This window comes from Pituophis catenifer, unplaced genomic scaffold, assembly GCF_029215685.1.
Source record: "Pituophis catenifer annectens isolate HBS135680 unplaced genomic scaffold, rPitCat1.0.hap2 SCAF_1, whole genome shotgun sequence".
Classification (NCBI taxonomy): domain Eukaryota; kingdom Metazoa; phylum Chordata; class Lepidosauria; order Squamata; family Colubridae; genus Pituophis; species Pituophis catenifer.
Window position 1 is genome coordinate 231,492,040 of NW_027256881.1, and position 18,619 is coordinate 231,510,658.

General features: G+C 39.9%; 1 protein-coding gene across 1 annotated transcript in view; it reads right to left on the minus strand.

The window, feature by feature from the left end:
* USP37 (ubiquitin specific peptidase 37) overlaps window positions 1-18,619 on the minus strand; it is a 45,408-nt gene that overhangs the window by 19,272 nt on the left and 7,517 nt on the right. Inside the window, exons 4-12 of the mRNA XM_070954231.1 lie at window positions 17,545-17,645; window positions 12,168-12,343; window positions 11,930-12,001; window positions 11,258-11,355; window positions 10,337-10,421; window positions 8,757-8,912; window positions 8,284-8,415; window positions 7,709-7,832; window positions 4,912-5,117 (exon numbers count right to left, since the gene is read on the minus strand). Coding sequence (XP_070810332.1) covers window positions 4,912-5,117; window positions 7,709-7,832; window positions 8,284-8,415; window positions 8,757-8,912; window positions 10,337-10,421; window positions 11,258-11,355; window positions 11,930-12,001; window positions 12,168-12,343; window positions 17,545-17,645 — 1,150 coding nt within the window. The remainder of the gene's footprint in view (window positions 1-4,911; window positions 5,118-7,708; window positions 7,833-8,283; window positions 8,416-8,756; window positions 8,913-10,336; window positions 10,422-11,257; window positions 11,356-11,929; window positions 12,002-12,167; window positions 12,344-17,544; window positions 17,646-18,619) is intronic.

The following is an 18,619-nucleotide window of genomic DNA, read 5'->3' on the forward strand; positions in this document are numbered from 1 at the left end:
TAAAATACTGACTGTAGCTTTTTCCCTGGACAACTGCAATCTTTGTGTTGGCCTCTGTTTTCTCCCAGATGTTTCTGAATTACAAATCCCAAGATGTCATTAATTGCAAGCTGAGGTTCAAAGCCAATGGTTGGAAACACTTGTCTAGATAAATTAAAATATGCCAATTTTTACTATTTTCAACATCTTTGAGAAAATATGTAGGGCCTCCTGAATTTCAACTAAAGCAGGAATTTGAATAGGATGTTTATCTACCGTATTTTCCGGCGTATAAGACGACTTTTTAACCCAGGAAAATCATCTCAAAAGTCGGGGGTCGTCTTATACGCCGGGTACCCGAATCTGAGTTGCTGGCGCTGACCGATGACACTTTGGGAGCGCCGGCAACATTGAGGGGAAGCTGTACTCCGAATTAGTTCCAACCTACAAGAGGTGCCAGGCAGTGCGGGGCCCACGAGAAAGGAACGCGTCCCCACTCTACCCCAGAATTCGGATCACCTTCCTTCCTTTCCCAGCAGTCCACGGTGAAAGCGGCGCCGCGGTCGACCTGGGCCAGCGCCTTGCACACCTGGCTCTGCGTCTCCATTATGAGAAGCCCCATGCGACTTCGCATGTCTCCGCCCCAGTCGCGCAGCTCTCCCAATCCGCTCACCGGAGGAGCCATGAAGTGCTCGCACCGCCTTGCCAGATCTTCCTCGTCCTCCTTTCCCCACAGCTTTTCCCGTTGTAATTGCTGCTGCTGCTACCGCCGAGGCTGCTCCTTCATCTCCGCCCACCGCACCAGACCCAGCCCGGCCAGCACCGCCGTGGCTCCCGCAGTCCAAGCGGATCGGCGCCCGGGCTCGCAGGCGAAGGGTGGGAGTGCGCAGCGCACTTTCCTGGCTTGGCGCCGATCCGGACGGCTGCAGAAAGAACTGGGCACCGGCTGTCATGTCTTTTCTGCTGTGCCGGGTTCGGCACCTGGGCTCCTGGGGTTTAAGCCTTTGGGCCGGCCCGTGCTGCTCCAGGATGTTCGCTTCGGGCTCCTTGGAATTGCTGCTGGGCGCTTCTTCCCGTTGGGGCGATGGTGAGTGGACTGCGGGAGCCACGGCGGACTCCTTCCCCACGAGGTATTGCTCTGCATTTCACCACCTCTTCCAGGCTCGCAGCCACCCACCATCGCCCCAACGGGAAGAAGCGCCCAGCAGCAATTCCAAGGAGCCCGAAGCGAACATCCTGGAGCAGCACGGGCCGGCCCAAAGGCTTAAACCCCGGGAGCCCAGGTGCCGAACCCGGCACAGCAGAAAAGACATGACAGCCGGTGCCCAGTTCCTTCTGCAGCCATCCGGATCAGCGCCCGGGCTCGCAGGCGAAGGGTGGGAGTGCGCAGCGCACTTTCCTGGCTTGGCGCCGATCCGGACGGCTGCAGAAAGAACTGGGCACCGGCTGTCATGTCTTTTCTGCTGTGCCGGGTTCGGCACCTGGGCTCCTGGGGTTTAAGCCTTTGGGCCGGCCCGTGCTGCTCCAGGATGTTCGCTTCGGGCTCCTTGGAATTGCTGCTGGGCGCTTCTTCCCGTTGGGGCGATGGTGAGTGGACTGCGGGAGCCACGGCGGACTCCTTCCCCACGAGGTATTGCTCTGCATTTCACCACCTCTTCCAGGCTCGCAGCCACCCACCATCGCCCCAACGGGAAGAAGCGCCCAGCAGCAATTCCAAGGAGCCCGAAGCGAACATCATGGAGCAGCACGGGCTGGCCCAGAGGCTTAAACCCCGGGAGCCCAGGTGCCGAACCCCGCACAGCAGAAAAGACATGACAGCCAGTGCCCAGTTCGTTCTGCAGCCGTCCGGATCAGCGTCCGGGCTCGCAGGCAAAGGGTGGGAGTGCGCAGCGCATTCTCCTGGCTTGCTTACCTTAGCTCAGTGGTTGGGGGGTCAAACAACCCTTTCACAGGGGTTTTGATGGTGGTGCAATACAGAAAAACGAGCGCAGCCCTCGCCATCCGGAATGAATGGTGCTGTTGTGGCGGTGCGGGAGGGGGCGGCAGAAGCGGGAAGAAGTGGTGTTTGCGATGGCTGGAAGCTGTGGGAGTGAAGCACTACTTTCATTTGTACGGCAGCAGCATTCCGCCTTGGTATATTTGTGTCAGGAGTGGCGCAAGGCAGCCTTTGTTTCCTGCTGCCTGGGACTCAGAGTGGTAAATAGCGTCTGATCCGGAGAGCTGCTGGATTTTGCTCTCTAATCCGGCTGCCAAATCGGCCCCCTGCAAACTCTCGTCTCTCAAGGAGCGCTCCCTGAAGCGGGGCTGGAAACTTTGGTTGGACTGCTTGAGAGAGGAGAGCTTGCAGGGGGGCGATCTGGTGTCTGCAATGGAGAGCGGCATCCAGCTTTTTCTCTCCGCTATAAGAGCGCTGTAAGAGCGGCAGCCCTCATCTCCTAATGTTTGGGACTCGGAGCGGTAAATGGTGACTGGTCCGGGGAGCAGCTGGATTTTGCAGTCCCAAGCATTAGGAGATGAGGGCTGCCGCTCTTACAGCGCTCTTACAGCGGAGAGAAAAAGCCGGATGCCGCTCTCCGTTGCAGACACCAGATCGCCCCCCTGCAAGCTCTCCTCTCTCAAGCAGTCCAACCAAAGTTTCCAGCCCCGCTTCAGGGAGCGCTCCTTGAGAGACGAGAGTTTGCAGGGGGCCGATTTGGCAGCCGGATTAGAGAGCAAAATCCAGCAGCTCTCCGGATCAGACGCTATTTACCACTCTGAGTGCCAGGCAGCAGGAAACAAAGGCTGCCTTGCGCCACTCCTGACACAAATATACCAAGGCGGAATGCTCATGCCGCACAAGTTCAAGTAGTGCTTCGCTCCCACACTTCTTCCGGCCCTCAGTCTCTCAGGGAGATGCTTGACTTCCTCTCAGCCCCAAGACACTGGCTGGCCCATGAGATGAGAGAGAGAGAGAATGAGAGAGAAAGAGAGAATCAGAATGAGACAGAGAGAGAAAGAGACAAAGAATGAAAGAGAGAGAAAGACAGAATGAAAGAGAATGAGAGAAAGAGACAGAGAGAATCAGAGAGAGAGAGTGAGAGAGAGAGAATGAGAGACAGAGAAAGAGACAGAATCAAAGAGAACCAAAGAATCAGAGAGAGAATGAGAAGAGAGGGAGAGAAAATGAAAGAGAATCAGAATGAGAGAATCAGAATGAGAGGGAGAGAGTGGGGAGAGAGAGAAAGAGGGGGAGAGAGAGAAAGAGAAAGAGCGGGAGGGAGAAAGAGAAAGTGGGGGGGAGAGAAAGGGGGACAGAGAGAAAGAGAATGAGAGAGAGTGGGGGGAGAGAAAGAGAGTGGGAGAAAGAGAGAAAGGGGGGAGAAAGAGAATGAGAGAGAAAGAGTGGGAGAGAGAAAGAATGAGAAAGAGGGGAGAGAAAGGGAAAGAGTGGGGGAAAGAAAGAATGAGAAAGAGAGGGGGAGAGAGAAAGAGAATGAGAGAGGGGGGAGAGAGAAAGAGAGAATGAGAAAGTGGGAGAGAAAGAAAGAGAGGGAGAGAGAGAGAAAGCGAAAATGAGAGAGAGAGAAAGAGAGAATGAGAGAGAAAGAGTGGGAGACAGAGAGAGAGAGAGACAGAGAGGATGGAGAGTGCCTGAAGGACCCCATCCCGTACTGGGAGTCCAGGTGCTTCAGCAAGCGGGGCACTGGATTCGTATTAGTGGTCTGCGAAATTTAAAATTATGAAGTTGGTGGTCCCTGAGGTCCAAAAGGTTGGGGACCCCTGGCCTAAGACCATCGGAAAACACATATTTTTGATGGTTTTAGGAATAACTTTATCGTTGGGGGTCACCACAACATGAGGAACTGTATTAAAGGGTGGCGGCATTAGGAAGGTTGAGAACCACTGCCTTAGCTGCTTGCCTTACTTCGCTTGCCTGAATCCATTCCATCAGCAAGCAACTCCCTGCCTGCAACCAAGCAGGCAGGGAGTTGTGGACTTCAACTCCCAGAATTCCTCAGCCAGCAAAACAAAGCTGGCTGAGGAATTGTGGGAGTTGAAGTCTACAAGTCTTAAAGTTGCCAAGGTTGGAGACCCCTGTTCTATTGGGTACGTAAGTTTTTTTCCCCTTTGGGATCTTTAAAAAAAAATAGTTAATTGGGTTTTTTTTTAGTTCTTTTTTAGACCTAGCCATTTAAAGTTTAGGAAGTTTTAAATTTAGCTTTCATATAAAAATAAAAATAAAATAAAATAAAATAATATTTGTGTAGCTTTCTGAGATTTAGTGTGTTTCTGTAGTGTTTCACTCTAACTACACAAACACACAAAATCTCACAAAGCTGTATGTGGAATTTTGTGTGTGTGAAGTGTGAAAGTTGGTTTTTTGGGCTTTTTGTGGCTGTGTGAAGTTCCTGCTTGTTGCAGGGGCCATTTTGGGTCTAGCACATCTACTTTTACATTGTGGATGAGCCAGTTGTGTTGTGTTGTGTTGTGTTGTGTTGTGTTGTGTGTGTGTAAAGCGTGAAAGTTGTTTTTTGGGGCTTTTTGGGGCTGTGTGAGGTTCCTGCTTGTTTCAGGGGCCATTTTGGGTCTAGCACAGCTGCTTTTACATTGTGGGTGAGCCAGTTGATGTTTTTTTAATTTTTATTTGGTGTGCGTTGGAAGAGGGGTAGTCTTATACGGCGAGTATAGCCCAAACCCTATATTTTAACAGGAAAAGTAGGGGGTCGTCTTATACGCCCAGTCGTCTTATACGCCGGAAAATACGGTATATATTTTTTCCAAGCTATGCTAGCAGTGCCCGGTGAATGATGCTTAGTTACATTAGAATCATCCACTACTTAAATTGCTTGAGAAGCCAGGCCTTGTGTGTATTAACATCAAACTCAATGAGAATGATATGAGGAAAGGGACGCGACAGGAATGTGAAAAAAAAGAATATCTTTAAAGACTTACATTTTACATATGATTGAATGCTGAACTTCAAATTCTAGATTTGCAATTACTGGACATGTATAAACTTTAGTGGCTGAAAAGTCATCAGATATGCGTCCGGACAAGTTGTCTTCACTAGAAATAGGCTCACTCTTCCAAGTTTTGTTCAGCTTCTCCATGTCCTCTTTCAATTGATCCAAGCACTGGCTTAAGAATTCATGAGCATCCTAAAATCATCAGTATGTTTCTTAAAAGTGCAGCTTTAACATTCCTTCAACATATTTATATACGTAGTATAGATTCAACAGTATAGTATAAATTATTTAAAGCTGGTTCAATATACTAGAACCCCTGCAGATAGTCCTCATTTAGTGACCACAATTGGGACCAGGAACTTGATCATTAAGTAAAACAGTAGCTAAGTAAAACACCACAATTTTATTATCTTACTTCAGTTTTCCTTTGCTTTAAAAACATGTGAAATCATAAATTTGAGGATTGGTTACAAAGTTACTTTTTCATCACTGTGGGATTACGAACATTTGCTTAGCAAGGCAGCTGCTAAATGAGAATTACCTCTAATTCAACTAAAATTGGCAACATTGTGATTCATTGTAAAGAATCATTATAATAGTGGAAATTAAAAAATTTTGATGAATCCCCTGTACTTATTCATGTTTTATAATCATATTATTTCCTTTAAATTATATGCTTACATTTTTCTTCTTCAAATGACAAAATACATACCAAGATACAAAAAGTAAAGTTCAAGAAATAATTTCTGGACAGTGTACTAGAACCCCACACTCTTTCCAGTATTTGCTACATTTTAATTGTTCCATCTTAACTTAGCAACAACTAGTTTCCTAGACTGCCTAAATCTAAGCTATTCTCAATCACACTTTTGTTAAATTTGGCTAAATGCAAATAAATAAAACTCACTAATTAAAAAAAACAACTATGAGCTTTCCTTGTGAATTTAATAGACAATGCAATCAGTTAGGTTCTAATATGCAGAGAGAAATCTCTCAAAATTTCCTCAATTATAACTGGATGTGTTGGTGTGCAATATCAATGCTATTTTAAGACCTACAAGCAGAAATTTCTCCCTTTTAAAATCTTTATGCAAGGGACAGTATAACAGACAATGAATGGTATATTCTCCACAAATACAACCATATTGTAATTATATTTTTTTCAAAGGATTGTCAGGGTACTAGTCTGTTACCAGAGCAGAGGCATGGTTTGAAACTTTAATTCAATGTAAAGGCAACACAATTGAGAAAAAGATGGAAAATGAAAATTCTCCTTTACTAAACAATAACATTTCAAGAAATGACGATCAGCTATCAATCAGCCTTATCTTCACTCAAACGATAATTGTAAATGTAATCTATTTAGGTAAAAACAATCATTTGTCAAAAATGCTCCTGTTATGAGATTCCCCTTCTTCTCCAATGCTGCATCTATCCAATATCTCCCAATTCTTTAATATAAAGTCATTATGGAGGTCTATTATTGAAGCTGTGCCAAAATTTTATATACCTTATATCAGGGATCTCCAACCCCTGTTCCATGGACTGGCACTGGGCTGTGGTATGCCAGCAACCGAGCCATGCAAACAAGCAAAGCCCCTTCCGCAGGATGCAGGCAGCATGTGAAACCATGCCCCCTCCAGTCTGTAGAAAAATCTCTCTCCATGGAACTGGTCCCTGGTGCCCAAAAGGTTGGAGGGGACGACACGGCCTTATATGAACATCAGCTATGATAAATGTTAGCCACAGTTCTATCTTGGAGGAAAAGCTGCAGGTATACAGTGAAAATCAAGATTCCATAGAGGAGAGATAATTAATAATTTACCACTTAACAGCTAAAAACCATGTTTGTTCAGACCTTCCGAGATAGCTTTTTAACTTCCTGGGACATTTCTTTACAAACTCGAAGTAGCAGCAGTAAGGTCAGCACAACTGAGCATGAAATAACAGTTTATACATCAATAGGTTTCAGGCTATCATAGAAGGTCTAAACAAACAATAGTTTTCAACATTATAATGGTTAATTGATACAGAATTTGTATCCCATGGAACCTTCATTTGCATAACCATCCAGTCTTCTCCATCCTACTCAGTCTGTACATTTAAATCCTACATCAGTTAAGTCACTCACGCATCAGTTGAAGCTCATGAAAGCTGATGCCGTGTGATAAAATCATTACTCTTAAAACTGCTATCAGACTACAATTTTGAGTTTCATAGATTAACACAGCTTTCCCTAGCACTGATTATTTTAGGTATTGGGTATTGAAATCTCTGCAAGAAAACAACCAAGCTTAGAGAGCACCAAGGATCTCCTCATATCAACCCTGAGCTACAAATATTCTCCTTTATTGACACAGCTCTCTTCCTACAAGGTTTATAGTAGGGGAATTCTAATAATTTTCTCTGAAATTTATTTTGATGAGAGTCTTAACTTTTCTCAGTTTTCTACTCTATATAGTGTTAGAGTAGTACACGGCTGAAAAAAAGGTTAATAAGACAATCAACTAACTGGTTACATTTATAATAGATAATATGGGTAACTGTTTTATTATTCTAATTTCATAGCTCAAAATAAGCTTTCCAATAAAGATTTACATCAAAAATCAAACCCTAAGGGCATCTAACATCTGTATTTCTTCTGGCTCTTTTCCCAAATAAGATTACTTTAGCTTGGGGTACTTTTATGAAATAGCTTTTATATAAATACTATGTAACAAGTGACAAAGCTCCTAAAGTAGCTCAAACTACTGACAACAGTTACTTCAATGTATGATACTTACATTTTGCATATAGCCAGAGAATCTCTCTGCTGTAGCTGAAATTGAATTTTTCACCTTCTTGAGTAGTTCTTTCTTTACTTCAGGGCTACATGAATCTTTTTTAGCAAGTAAATTGGTAAATCGTCTAGAAAAAATACATAACGAAGTTTTGACATTAAAAAGCATGTCGAGGTTACCAGACATCTGGCAATTTTGTCCTCATGTCCTCTGTCTGACCAGCAGTGCCTTAAAATCAAATATTGTGGCTTTTGAAGTTACATACAAGCTGTCTGTTCCTGAGCTCTTTTCTCCCACATTCCTTAATGAATGCTAACCACAAGTTAACAAGCTCAGCTTTGTGACTTTAATTAGTTGATTAGTACCCGCTGGCTGGGTTCTACTACCAACTGAAATTGACAGGATCTTAATCAGTTACACGCTGAAAGCTTTTGCCTCGTAACCCACAATTTGCCACATTCTTCCATTAAAAAGCAAGTCTTTCTGATACTGGAAAAAATAATTTCAGATAGGCCTAAGAACTTTCATTTAAATCAAATTAAAAAAAAAAAAAGTTTATTCCCCAAGCTGATGCTTACCTGATCAATGCATTGAACGGAACTTTTTTCCATGGGATACTTTGTTTCAAAAGATCATTAGCAAATGATTGAATTGAAAATAAAGACTGTAAAATAGCATTCATGTAACAAGTGTTTCCTAAATTTGTAAATCTGTGAAGAACAAGACATTATGATCAAATTAAAATACTGGCAGCATAAATATAATTTGCTACGCAGATTACATTATTTGAGAAGACATAATTCTAACTGTATTTGTGCATAAGCATTGTCCTTTCCTACTCATTATCTTAAGAAAACATAATATTATGGTCTATATATAACAAGGAGGAAAGCAAAATGCACTTCCTGAAAATAAAGTGCTATAGAAAGGATGATAAAAAAATAACTGATAATAGGAAATACTGAGAAACCTGAAGTGAGTTTCTATTTCCTCAATAGTCAACTTAGCACATGTATACATAAAAAGAGATGCTGAAGATACAACAACCAACCCTTGTAGCTGCTGCTGTGGATGAGTGGTAAGGGGAACTCGAGGCTTGTTCCATCCTGTGTAATCCTGATTAGATCTCAGTCTTTTGACAGAAAGAGGGGCTGGCTGAGACAGAAAACCTAAGCTTCTTTTGGCGGAAGGATTCAATACATTAGACCTATAAAATAAGAGGGATAAAACCCATTTCAAAGATGACAAAACTTATTACTACAATTATGGTTAGATTATGTGGTTAGATAAGCAAAGATGACAACTACTTAGAGAAATATCAAAGCATTAAAAGAAAAATATTGTACTTACCTTAAAGGTAAATTAGTTTTATTTTCATCCAGATAATTTAATTGTAACAGGGGCCTTCTTCAAATGTTAAGAATAAAATGAGGGAAGCATATCAAAGCTTTTTTAAAATCTAATAATTCTTGGTTGGAGGGTGACACTGTTTTGAATTCTGTATTGCAAGTTCCTCACATAAAACAGTCACAGATTTTTCAGAAATGCTCAAGTAAGAGCTAATAATATTATAAGGACAAGTTTTTAAATCTGATATAAAAAAATAACATATATTGGACTGAATCTAGCAGGTTGGAATAGCCATTTGTGCAGCAATTGTCAAGTTCTCTGTTAGGTGCATCTATATCTCTGGATGGGATGATATTCTTCCTGAATGAACAGGTCTATGACTTGGGAGTCCTAGACTCCAGCTATTGTTAAACGCATAGGTAGATGCCCTGGTGTTTGTCTAGCTTCTGCCCTACCTGAAGCAAAAGGATATGGTGATGATGTTTTATAACCCATCACCACTTGTGGGTACTATTGCACTATTGCATCACCACTTGTGGGTACTATTGCACGGGACTGCTTTTGAACATCACCTGGAAGATGAAATTGGTACAAAATGAAACTGTCCCTGTTGGGGAGCAGAGGTAAGAGTTGCTTCAGACAAGTGACACTGATGTTGTGAATGCTGCATCTGGTATCAACAGGTTTCCAAATTTAATTCAACATGCTGGTTTTAATCTTTAAAGCTCTACATGGCTTGGCACCAAAATTCCTTTGAGACATTCTTCTGATTTGACTTACTTATCCTCTGCTCATTTCAGGTGGGGAAGCTGAGGATACCACATAGCAATAACTGGTTAAATGGTTCCTGGCAGGTCTAAATATCCATAAAGCTTTCTTCAAATTGCCCTCGATTCCTGGTGTCTATCTAAAGCTAACCATGTTGTTTTGACAGACCCAATACAGAAAATATATGCTATTGTGTTTTCCAGTCTGGCCAATAACTCTCATTATCCCCTTAAGGAATACTAGGCCAAAATTACTTAGCTTCTTGCTGGGACTTGCTGAGACTGCATATCTGTAGCTAGTCTTTTATACAATACTTAGAATAGCTTCTAGTGTCCTAACCTAATTAAATCATCTCACTTCTTGGCACAAAGAAATGAAAAATATTCATTTTGGCATGACTATCTTGATAAGCAGTAATATAAATTGATTTCACAGAAAACATGGATTTTTTTATGAATACAGCATACTTATGATAAAGCATTTTAAAGGAGAATAGCTCTTTTTGGTACCTACCTGTCCAAATTAGAATTACTAGCTGAATAATCCTTTGTGGAAGATCTGCTACCATAAAATGAAGATGACTGTAAAGGCAAAACCCCTGAAAAGGAGACAGATACAACTTTTTGTAAAAACGTACTTAAAGGCCAGCAATATCACACACACACATATTCAGTAATTCAAATGAGATTCAGAATCAGAATATATCAAGTTCTATCAGAAGTCTGATATGTCTCTTGAAATTCTGAACTGAGTGCATTTCCTAAGCAAGAGACAGTACTCAACAAAACTGAAATACTGGAAATTTATTTTGCAAACATCTTATTTCTCAAAATTCTATTCCCTGGCCACTAGTATCATTTTTAATCCCTGTTTTCGTTAACTAATTATCATGTTACATTTCAGCTTTATTAGAATTTATCACCTGGTCATTTATTTCCGGCAGCAGGATCATATCAATACAATTATACTGATCATATTCTCAGAGATAAGAAATGCATTAAGTATTTTACCTGCAACATTTTTAAAACCTGTCTAAGGCAGAACATTTATTTCACATGATACAGTATGTTTTTTTTCCAAACTGGGTTCATGGAACCCTAGAGTTCTGCAAGCACTTGATGGGATTTTACGAGAAACTATGGGGAAAAAGGTTCAGTTGAGCAGAGCCAATTTTTAATTGACAGAATTTTGCCTCAGAATCAGGGATTCTGAGAATATATTTTTTATAGTAACAGATTATGTGGCCTGAAAAAGTTTGAAAATCCCTGTGTTAGAGTAGACCTGGGGAATATTTTCCTGATTTGGAAGCTGAAGTCAAATAGCAAAGGATGCTAATTGTATAGTTAACAAACCAAATCCAAAATAATGCTATGTTTTAAAATTAATTCTTATAAAACCAACTAAGCACTGTCAAAAACAGTGCCATTTCTTTACCTGATATCCTGTTTTCCTCCGCCTGTTTCAAATTCATCTGCTTTTCTCTGCTACTGTGTAAAAATTTCCTTGATGGATCAGTCATGGCTTTGTTATTGCTATAGACAAATACATGTGATCTTAATTGTATTATTTGTAAAACACTGTGCTATTTCAATTTGACATAATAATTCCTCAGTTTAAATTTATCTGCGGTCACAAATGGTTCTTTAAAACTTTCAAACCTACTAGAAAAATATACCCAAACACTACTTCAATATAAATCTGTCTCTTTCAAACATTTAATTTAGTTATCACAGAATGGGAAAGCTCAGCTTTTTATCTGAAACCTCTCATCTCCTTCATAGATGGACTCTGAGTTGTGTACAAATATGAAAACATAAAACTATATATAACATGAAAAAATAAGTAAAGATGGTTAAAATTCAATTTTAAAGTTAATTAAAAGGCAGGGTAGGGTCTTCAGGGTGCTAACCAGCCCGCTTCCATGCTCCTCTGTGAGCCCCAAGCAAAACATCAGAGCTTTAGCTAGTACATTGAAGTACACAAAAAATGTACATGCACCCACACACGCCTACACACGCCCTCAATCCATAACTAAAATACCTAATAGTGAAAGTACAGAGAAAAAAAAGAAACTGAACTTAATCAAAATAAAAACAAAAAACACACCTTGATGAATCATTTTCTTTAGGATAATCTTCATTCATCTCAACCACAGGGGGTGTCCTTTTCCTCCTTTCACTATTTCATAAAGGAAAAATAAACATTTGTTCATCCACAAGGAAAGAATCCCATCCACTTCATGCTTATCAAATTACATGCACCTGAAAAGCTATTTATTAATACACCTTTACAACCTATTTCTATCATGAATATTGAAGGCATGTTGCCTTCAAAGTTTTCATACCGATTTTCTAATAATCCATTTCTGTGAGGTGTGGAAGCAGCAGTAGCTGAAATATTAACTCTGCTGAAAGACATTCCAGTTACTTGAGAATTCTTAATTGATACTCTTCCTGGGCTGACCAATACTTTACGAAATGGAGCTTCATCTTTATTTTCTGCAATCACTCTTCTAGGAGTCTAAAAAAATCAAAGAAAAATGCTAAAATCAGTTGAAGCATACTAATAGTGTGCAAAATTCTTTGAAATGAACTATTTTTTTTTATTATTATTATTTATTAAATTTATATACCACCCTACTCCCGAAGGATTCAGGGCGGTGAACAGCCAAGATAAAATACACATAATACAAATGTTAAAAACCATTTAAAATATATTAGATATATTTCAAATCTGAGGTGCCCATTTTTTATTTCATAGTTTTAAAAAGTGACAAAAATATTTCAAGATGAGAGAAGCAGAGCATTCTGAAAATTAAACATCTGACCATTCAAATTTTAAATGTTTTGCATACTCCTACAACATGCAATGTTCATCACAATTCATATCAGAAAGGAAAAATTAGGATTAGTGGAAGTCATCATCCAGTAAACAATACAGAGATTAATTTGCATGAATCAGGGATTTGTTACAGTTTCGTAGTTTGCTTAACATTTATCTCATTTATCTCTCATTTTCATCTGAACATGGTGAAAAAAGTTGCTTAGAACTGTAAGAAATAAAAAGCCTTGATTAATGTAGCTCTCTGTAATTTAAAGAGAGGCTCAGCTCTTTCTCTACTAGTTAAAGCAATAAGACAACTAACATGCCCAGAAAAACAACTTTATTAAATTCAATACAAGCGATAGCACCTAGAAAGTTAAACAGAATTTGATTAGCTAGCATTTGGCGGACAACCACTATAAATCCCAGAGCTAGACTAGACTAGGAAATTTAAAAAGCACTCCATAGGAAAGTAATGGAAATTCACTTTCATACTGCTGCTAAGAAAACAATATGGACACATAATCATCAGGAGTAATAAATATTTTTACCCTCCTAATAAATATGCTGAGACCTTTGAATTGACCAATACCAGAGCCTGAGGTGGTCTCTCTCTCTCTCCCCCCCCGGCACACCTACCATTCCTATAACCTTTAATCGAGCAAAACAGCACATCATAGGGCAATAATATTTCAACGAAGGTACTTCAGCTTACAGAATGTGTCCAAAATCTAGGAACTACAACTTCTCTGGAACTGAAATGTAGCAAACTTTATTTTAAAAAATATGTTGTGCTGGTGTTTGTGCTATGTAATTCAACAGGCTATTTTTCAAGGCAGATACATCTCGGAATGTATCACAACTTTTTTTTTAGGGAAGTCTGTGTATGAGAAGTTCTGTCAATATTGGGCACTGAGGAATCTGGTAAGGAAATATCTTTGAAAGAATGACCCAATGGGTCATGGGTTGTCTAGTATACTACTAAAATACTCCTGCTTGTCTTGTGTCAGCTTTCCCTGTTATATTGCTGGCTCTTTGTTGATTCACCTGACTTGATTCTAGCAATCAAGTTCATTCAATTCACTGTGATCCTACAGTGTTATTTTTGCCATATTATAACTGCCCATTCCCTATTTCCTGATTTGAAATATTTGTTTCTGACCTTGATCTATTTGTCCACCTCACTAGACAATGATCTTCCCTCTCAGTAATGTTCATAATGATCCTGAAATCAATGATTTTTATGGACAAACCAGAAAGTTACCCCTATGAATAACTGTACTAAAACTTTAGGAAAACTATGACAACTAGTTACAGTAGTTTTGACTTCAGTTTAGCCTCTCCATCACTACTATTAAACTTGCTGTGTAAGAAAACCTATTTGGCTGTTTTTAGCTAACACTGCTCTGGCATATGCCAACAGATAGCTGTGGCATTTTGCTCTAACTTAAAACTTGGTGTGTATGCAATTATATTTTGAAATTATCAAGAAAATAATGACAATAGAATATGTCAGCTGTTCTGTTCCAAACATTGTTGTGCTGATATCAATCTATAAATTCTATTCTCACCATTTTCACTAGAAACCCCAATAAATTTACCCATCCAACTGAACTATTTCCTAAGATTTTCTTATTTTCCACTTTTAGTAAGCACTACTTCCTTTTTTCTCCATTTTTTCTATCTTCAGTTGAAAATATTTAAGTCACAGCTTTCATTACTGCACCAGTCTTATTCAAGCTACAATAATTAAACTGGAATCAAGAATTTATCCACAAGACTTGAGTTACTGGAAAGCTTGTTGGAGAACTGAATGCTTCCTGTAAGGCCATTTAAGTGCCTGGCTAAATAGAACTGCATGTTAGAAGCTCCTTCTGATGGGCTTGAATATTGTATATGCATAAAAACAAAAACTAAATGTGATTGAAGAATGTGACTTTAAACAAGGGAGGAGCTGCTTTAATCTTATTCTACTGTACTTTCTAAATTTGTTTACTAAATGCTTACTCTGTAAACTGAAAAACAGATCAAAATGTAGTTTTCTGAAATTCTTGATAAAACTTACTGTTCATGTCTAGATAAGACATAAATGCTGGGATTCAATCACAATAAACTTCCAAGTCCTAACCTGGATTAGGCCATATGAGCTTCTGACTCAAAAGCAACAAAGTTCTGTAAGAACTGTGGTCTAAAATGGAACACTGGAATTACTCTCAGTGTTCCTTCTCCTTGGAGATGGCTTTACATCCTAAAGTTACCCCACCCTTCATTTACATTGATGAAGTACTTATTTCCAGTCTCAGCTATTAAAGGAAAGAGGCCTTTCCCCATCATGAGAGATAATCAGTTACAAAAATGTTAAAGAATTTTTGAAAACATATTCTCTGTGGCATCCTAAACTGCTCTGAAACTCAGGAAAAGAACAGATATATCAAACACAGCAGGAAAGGACCTATATTTTTTCTCTAGAAACTACATTTCCTAAATGTTTCCTTTTGTTCTTCCTATGTCCAACAAAAGCAATGTTCGTGTTAAACGTGATCTTCTTTGTCTTCTTCTTGTGAAACTATATCCTGTAAAAAGAATGTACACTATTCTGAGGAGAAAAAAGACCTCACAGTTCTGGGACAGGTAATATAGCAGATCCTTTACATTATGCTTGAGTGACATTCTCCAAAAACTGCCCATAAAATAAATTCACATAAAGTGAGACACTCTGTCAGTGGGATAAAGAGGGTCACAGGGTACGGTGTTAAATTTCATCATCCGAATGCATTGATAAATGTACTCATAAATTTTTAGGGTATTATTTTTAAGTACTATGTTATCCAAATATATTTTCTTCCTTGTGTTCTACATACAATGAAAACACTTTCTCCATTTTTTCTACAATTAATTTTTAATGCTTGTGGTTACCATGGCAGACAGACATAGAGAATGCATCATAGCGGTATGAATTCTTTGTTACGTTGCACACCGTAGATTTACAGCAGGGAGCATCTATGAAGGCATATGAGAGGTGCCACATGGGTTGGGGAAGGTATGCAGGGAGGTGTGAGGAATGGGCACAGGTTGGAGAAGATATGTAAGAGGTGTGGCTCGGGGAGAGTGCATGCAGATTGGGGAGGGTACCAGTGTGTGAGCAGCTAGCATGGCACAAGTGCAGAAGGGCAGGGAGAGAGTTCACGGATGAGGGAGACACATCCCAGCCACTTGCAATCTTCCCTGCCAGCTTTCTCTTTGACTTTATGGAAAAGCAGGTATGGAATATAACAAATAGCAATCATGTGATTTAAGGGTGCTTGGCAACTGCTCATTAGTAAGACCAGGTTGCCAAGGTCCCAGATTGTAATCATGTGACTGCAGGGGTACTGAGATGGTCGGAACTCCAAGGATCAATGGTAACCAGTTTTCATTCGGTGCCATCATAATTTTGAACAGTTACTGAACAATTGGTTGTAAGTCAAGGACTACCTGCAATGTATGATCAATTGCACTGTTGTGTATTAACATATAGCTAATTCCCATAAAGTAAGGAAAAACTGTAATTTCCTGGCAAAAGTATCAGAACAAATATATTAGCTTTATGGTGATGAAAGAATTTAGTTAGTAGCCTTACCAATGTCATTCAAGGAAATATTTATATCAAAGATCACCAATAGGACTGCTCTTTCTGCTGTGTTGGCCTGATACTTTACAGAATTGAAACTCATCAAGGTGAAGCTGAACTAACAACCTAGTCCTAGCAAATTCAAAACCTTCTTGCTTTAGATAGTTACCATAAATAATATAGTAACTTTGATATTAAGGCAGATATTCAGTTCCCTACACAACATGCTATTTATTCTCACTTTGGTGTAAAGGTCTGAGGCATAAAATTGCAAAGATTCTCCATTACAGGAAAGATAGAAATGGAGAAAACACAGAAATGGCTTTCACCATGCATGACTGATCAGTCAATAGTGTCAGAGAATTATGGTGGACTGACATAAAAATCTGTGACACTCCTGAGCTGCTTGCACCAGGAAGAATACTATAACCAAGCAATGGAAGAAAATGTCAAATAAAAGAAGCACTGAAATTAATAAAGCTTCTGCACAGTTTCTCTCTTGTGCCCCCACTGTGTTCTCAGAAAACATCAATATTGGCAGGATTGAGATGGAGATGAAAACTAAATATATTATTAATTAAATTTAACCCTAAGAGGCTTATTAGCATTAACTGTAAAATAATTGTAATACTAAAAAAGCTTGTTAGGAGTTACTCTAACTCTAAACTATTCTTTAGAGATCTAACAGTGCCCTATAGTTGATGAGTGCATGAATAAATAATTAACCAATAAACTGTGAAATAATTGACTTAGTATGCAAAAATGTATCTGGACCTAGGTACTCTTTCTGTAACAATTTTTACAGCTATATAGAGGCTCCCTTAATTTGGCCCCATTCTTCTTTTTCTATGGATATAAAACTTCAAGCTCCTAAGAGGTACGAACGGAAGCTGCTCTTAGAAGTTACACACAGAGATAAGATGGCCTCATCATCTTATCAACATCCTTATTGCCATAAAAATGAATTTTGTCACTATTTCCCAATTTATTCTAAGAATGCTTTTGCTCCTGAGAATGAAGGAGGGAATTTCCAATATTGATTATTGAAGAAAGAACAAATGTTTCTAATTTGCTGTTTTCATCACTGAAATCTGAGGGAAGTAAATGAATTAAATGCACAAAACATTATTTGGAGGAGTGCTGCCCTTTAGCCTAATATGAGAGCTCACTTAAACAAACTCAATTCATATTGTTCAAAAAAACATAGCTCCAGTGCTTCTGACTGATACATCACACTGTAAGTACACAAAAAAGACAGAGGATTAAAAAGAAAAGGAAGAAAATATACCTGGCCTTCAAGGGAAGGTAACTGTCTGTTAGAATCCTTCTGCATGGCTCTATTGCTTAAAACTCCTCCAAAACTGCCAGATCCATGAGATAATTTCACAGCTAAAAAACAAATCATAGTTTCATATAAATTTTACACATTTCATTTATATATAGTTACTATACTTCTTTTCTCATAGCACTAGAATCATGGAGAAAAATACAAACTTACAGGCTGCTCACAAAAATGATATTATTCAAGGTCAGCTTTATAAAATTAAAATTCTCTTCTCACCCCTATGGGAAATATACATCTTCCTTAATATCATTTCTGAGATCAGAGGCCTGGGAATTTGAGGGTGCACTGGTGTTATGTATCTTCCCTTTCTCCCATATGTTCCTCCAGACTGTTCAGTTTTTGCTGTTGGTTTTTCCGCTGTTACTTTTTGCACTGCAGTTGGGAGTACACCTTGGATGGTTCTTTGGGGAACACATAATTTATCTTCATGGCCTCTGCTTTTCTAGTGTATCTACTTAGCCTGGTAGGCAGTGCTGAGGGCTTCTGTTTAGCAATTAAGTGATATCGTGTCCTCCCTCTCACAGTGCCTGGAGGCTGTTAGGGGCTGGATGGGGAGCAACAGATTGAAACTAAACCCTGGTAAGACCGAGTGGCTCTGGGTTTGGGGTTCGTTGGCTCACCTTTGCCAAATTGCCACCTTTGGTCTTGGATAGGGTGGCACTACCCCAAACAGACCCTGTGTGTAATCTGGGGGTTCTCCTGGACTCATGACTCCTGCTCGAAGAGCAGGTGGCAGTCACGGCCAGGAGGGTTGTGCACCAGTTACGCCTTTTCCTGGACCGACAATCCCTACTAACAGTCACTCATGCCCTAGTCACTTCCCATCTTGACTATTGCAATATGCTCTACATGGGGCTGCCCTTGAAGAGCATCCGGAAGGACCAGTTGGTGCAAAATGCAGTGGCCCACGTGATTTTGTGCAGACTCCAGTGTGCACATGTATCACCTCTCCTGCGGGAGCTGCATTGGCTGCTGATTTGCTTCTGGGTGCAATTCAAGGTGCTGGTTGTCACCTTGT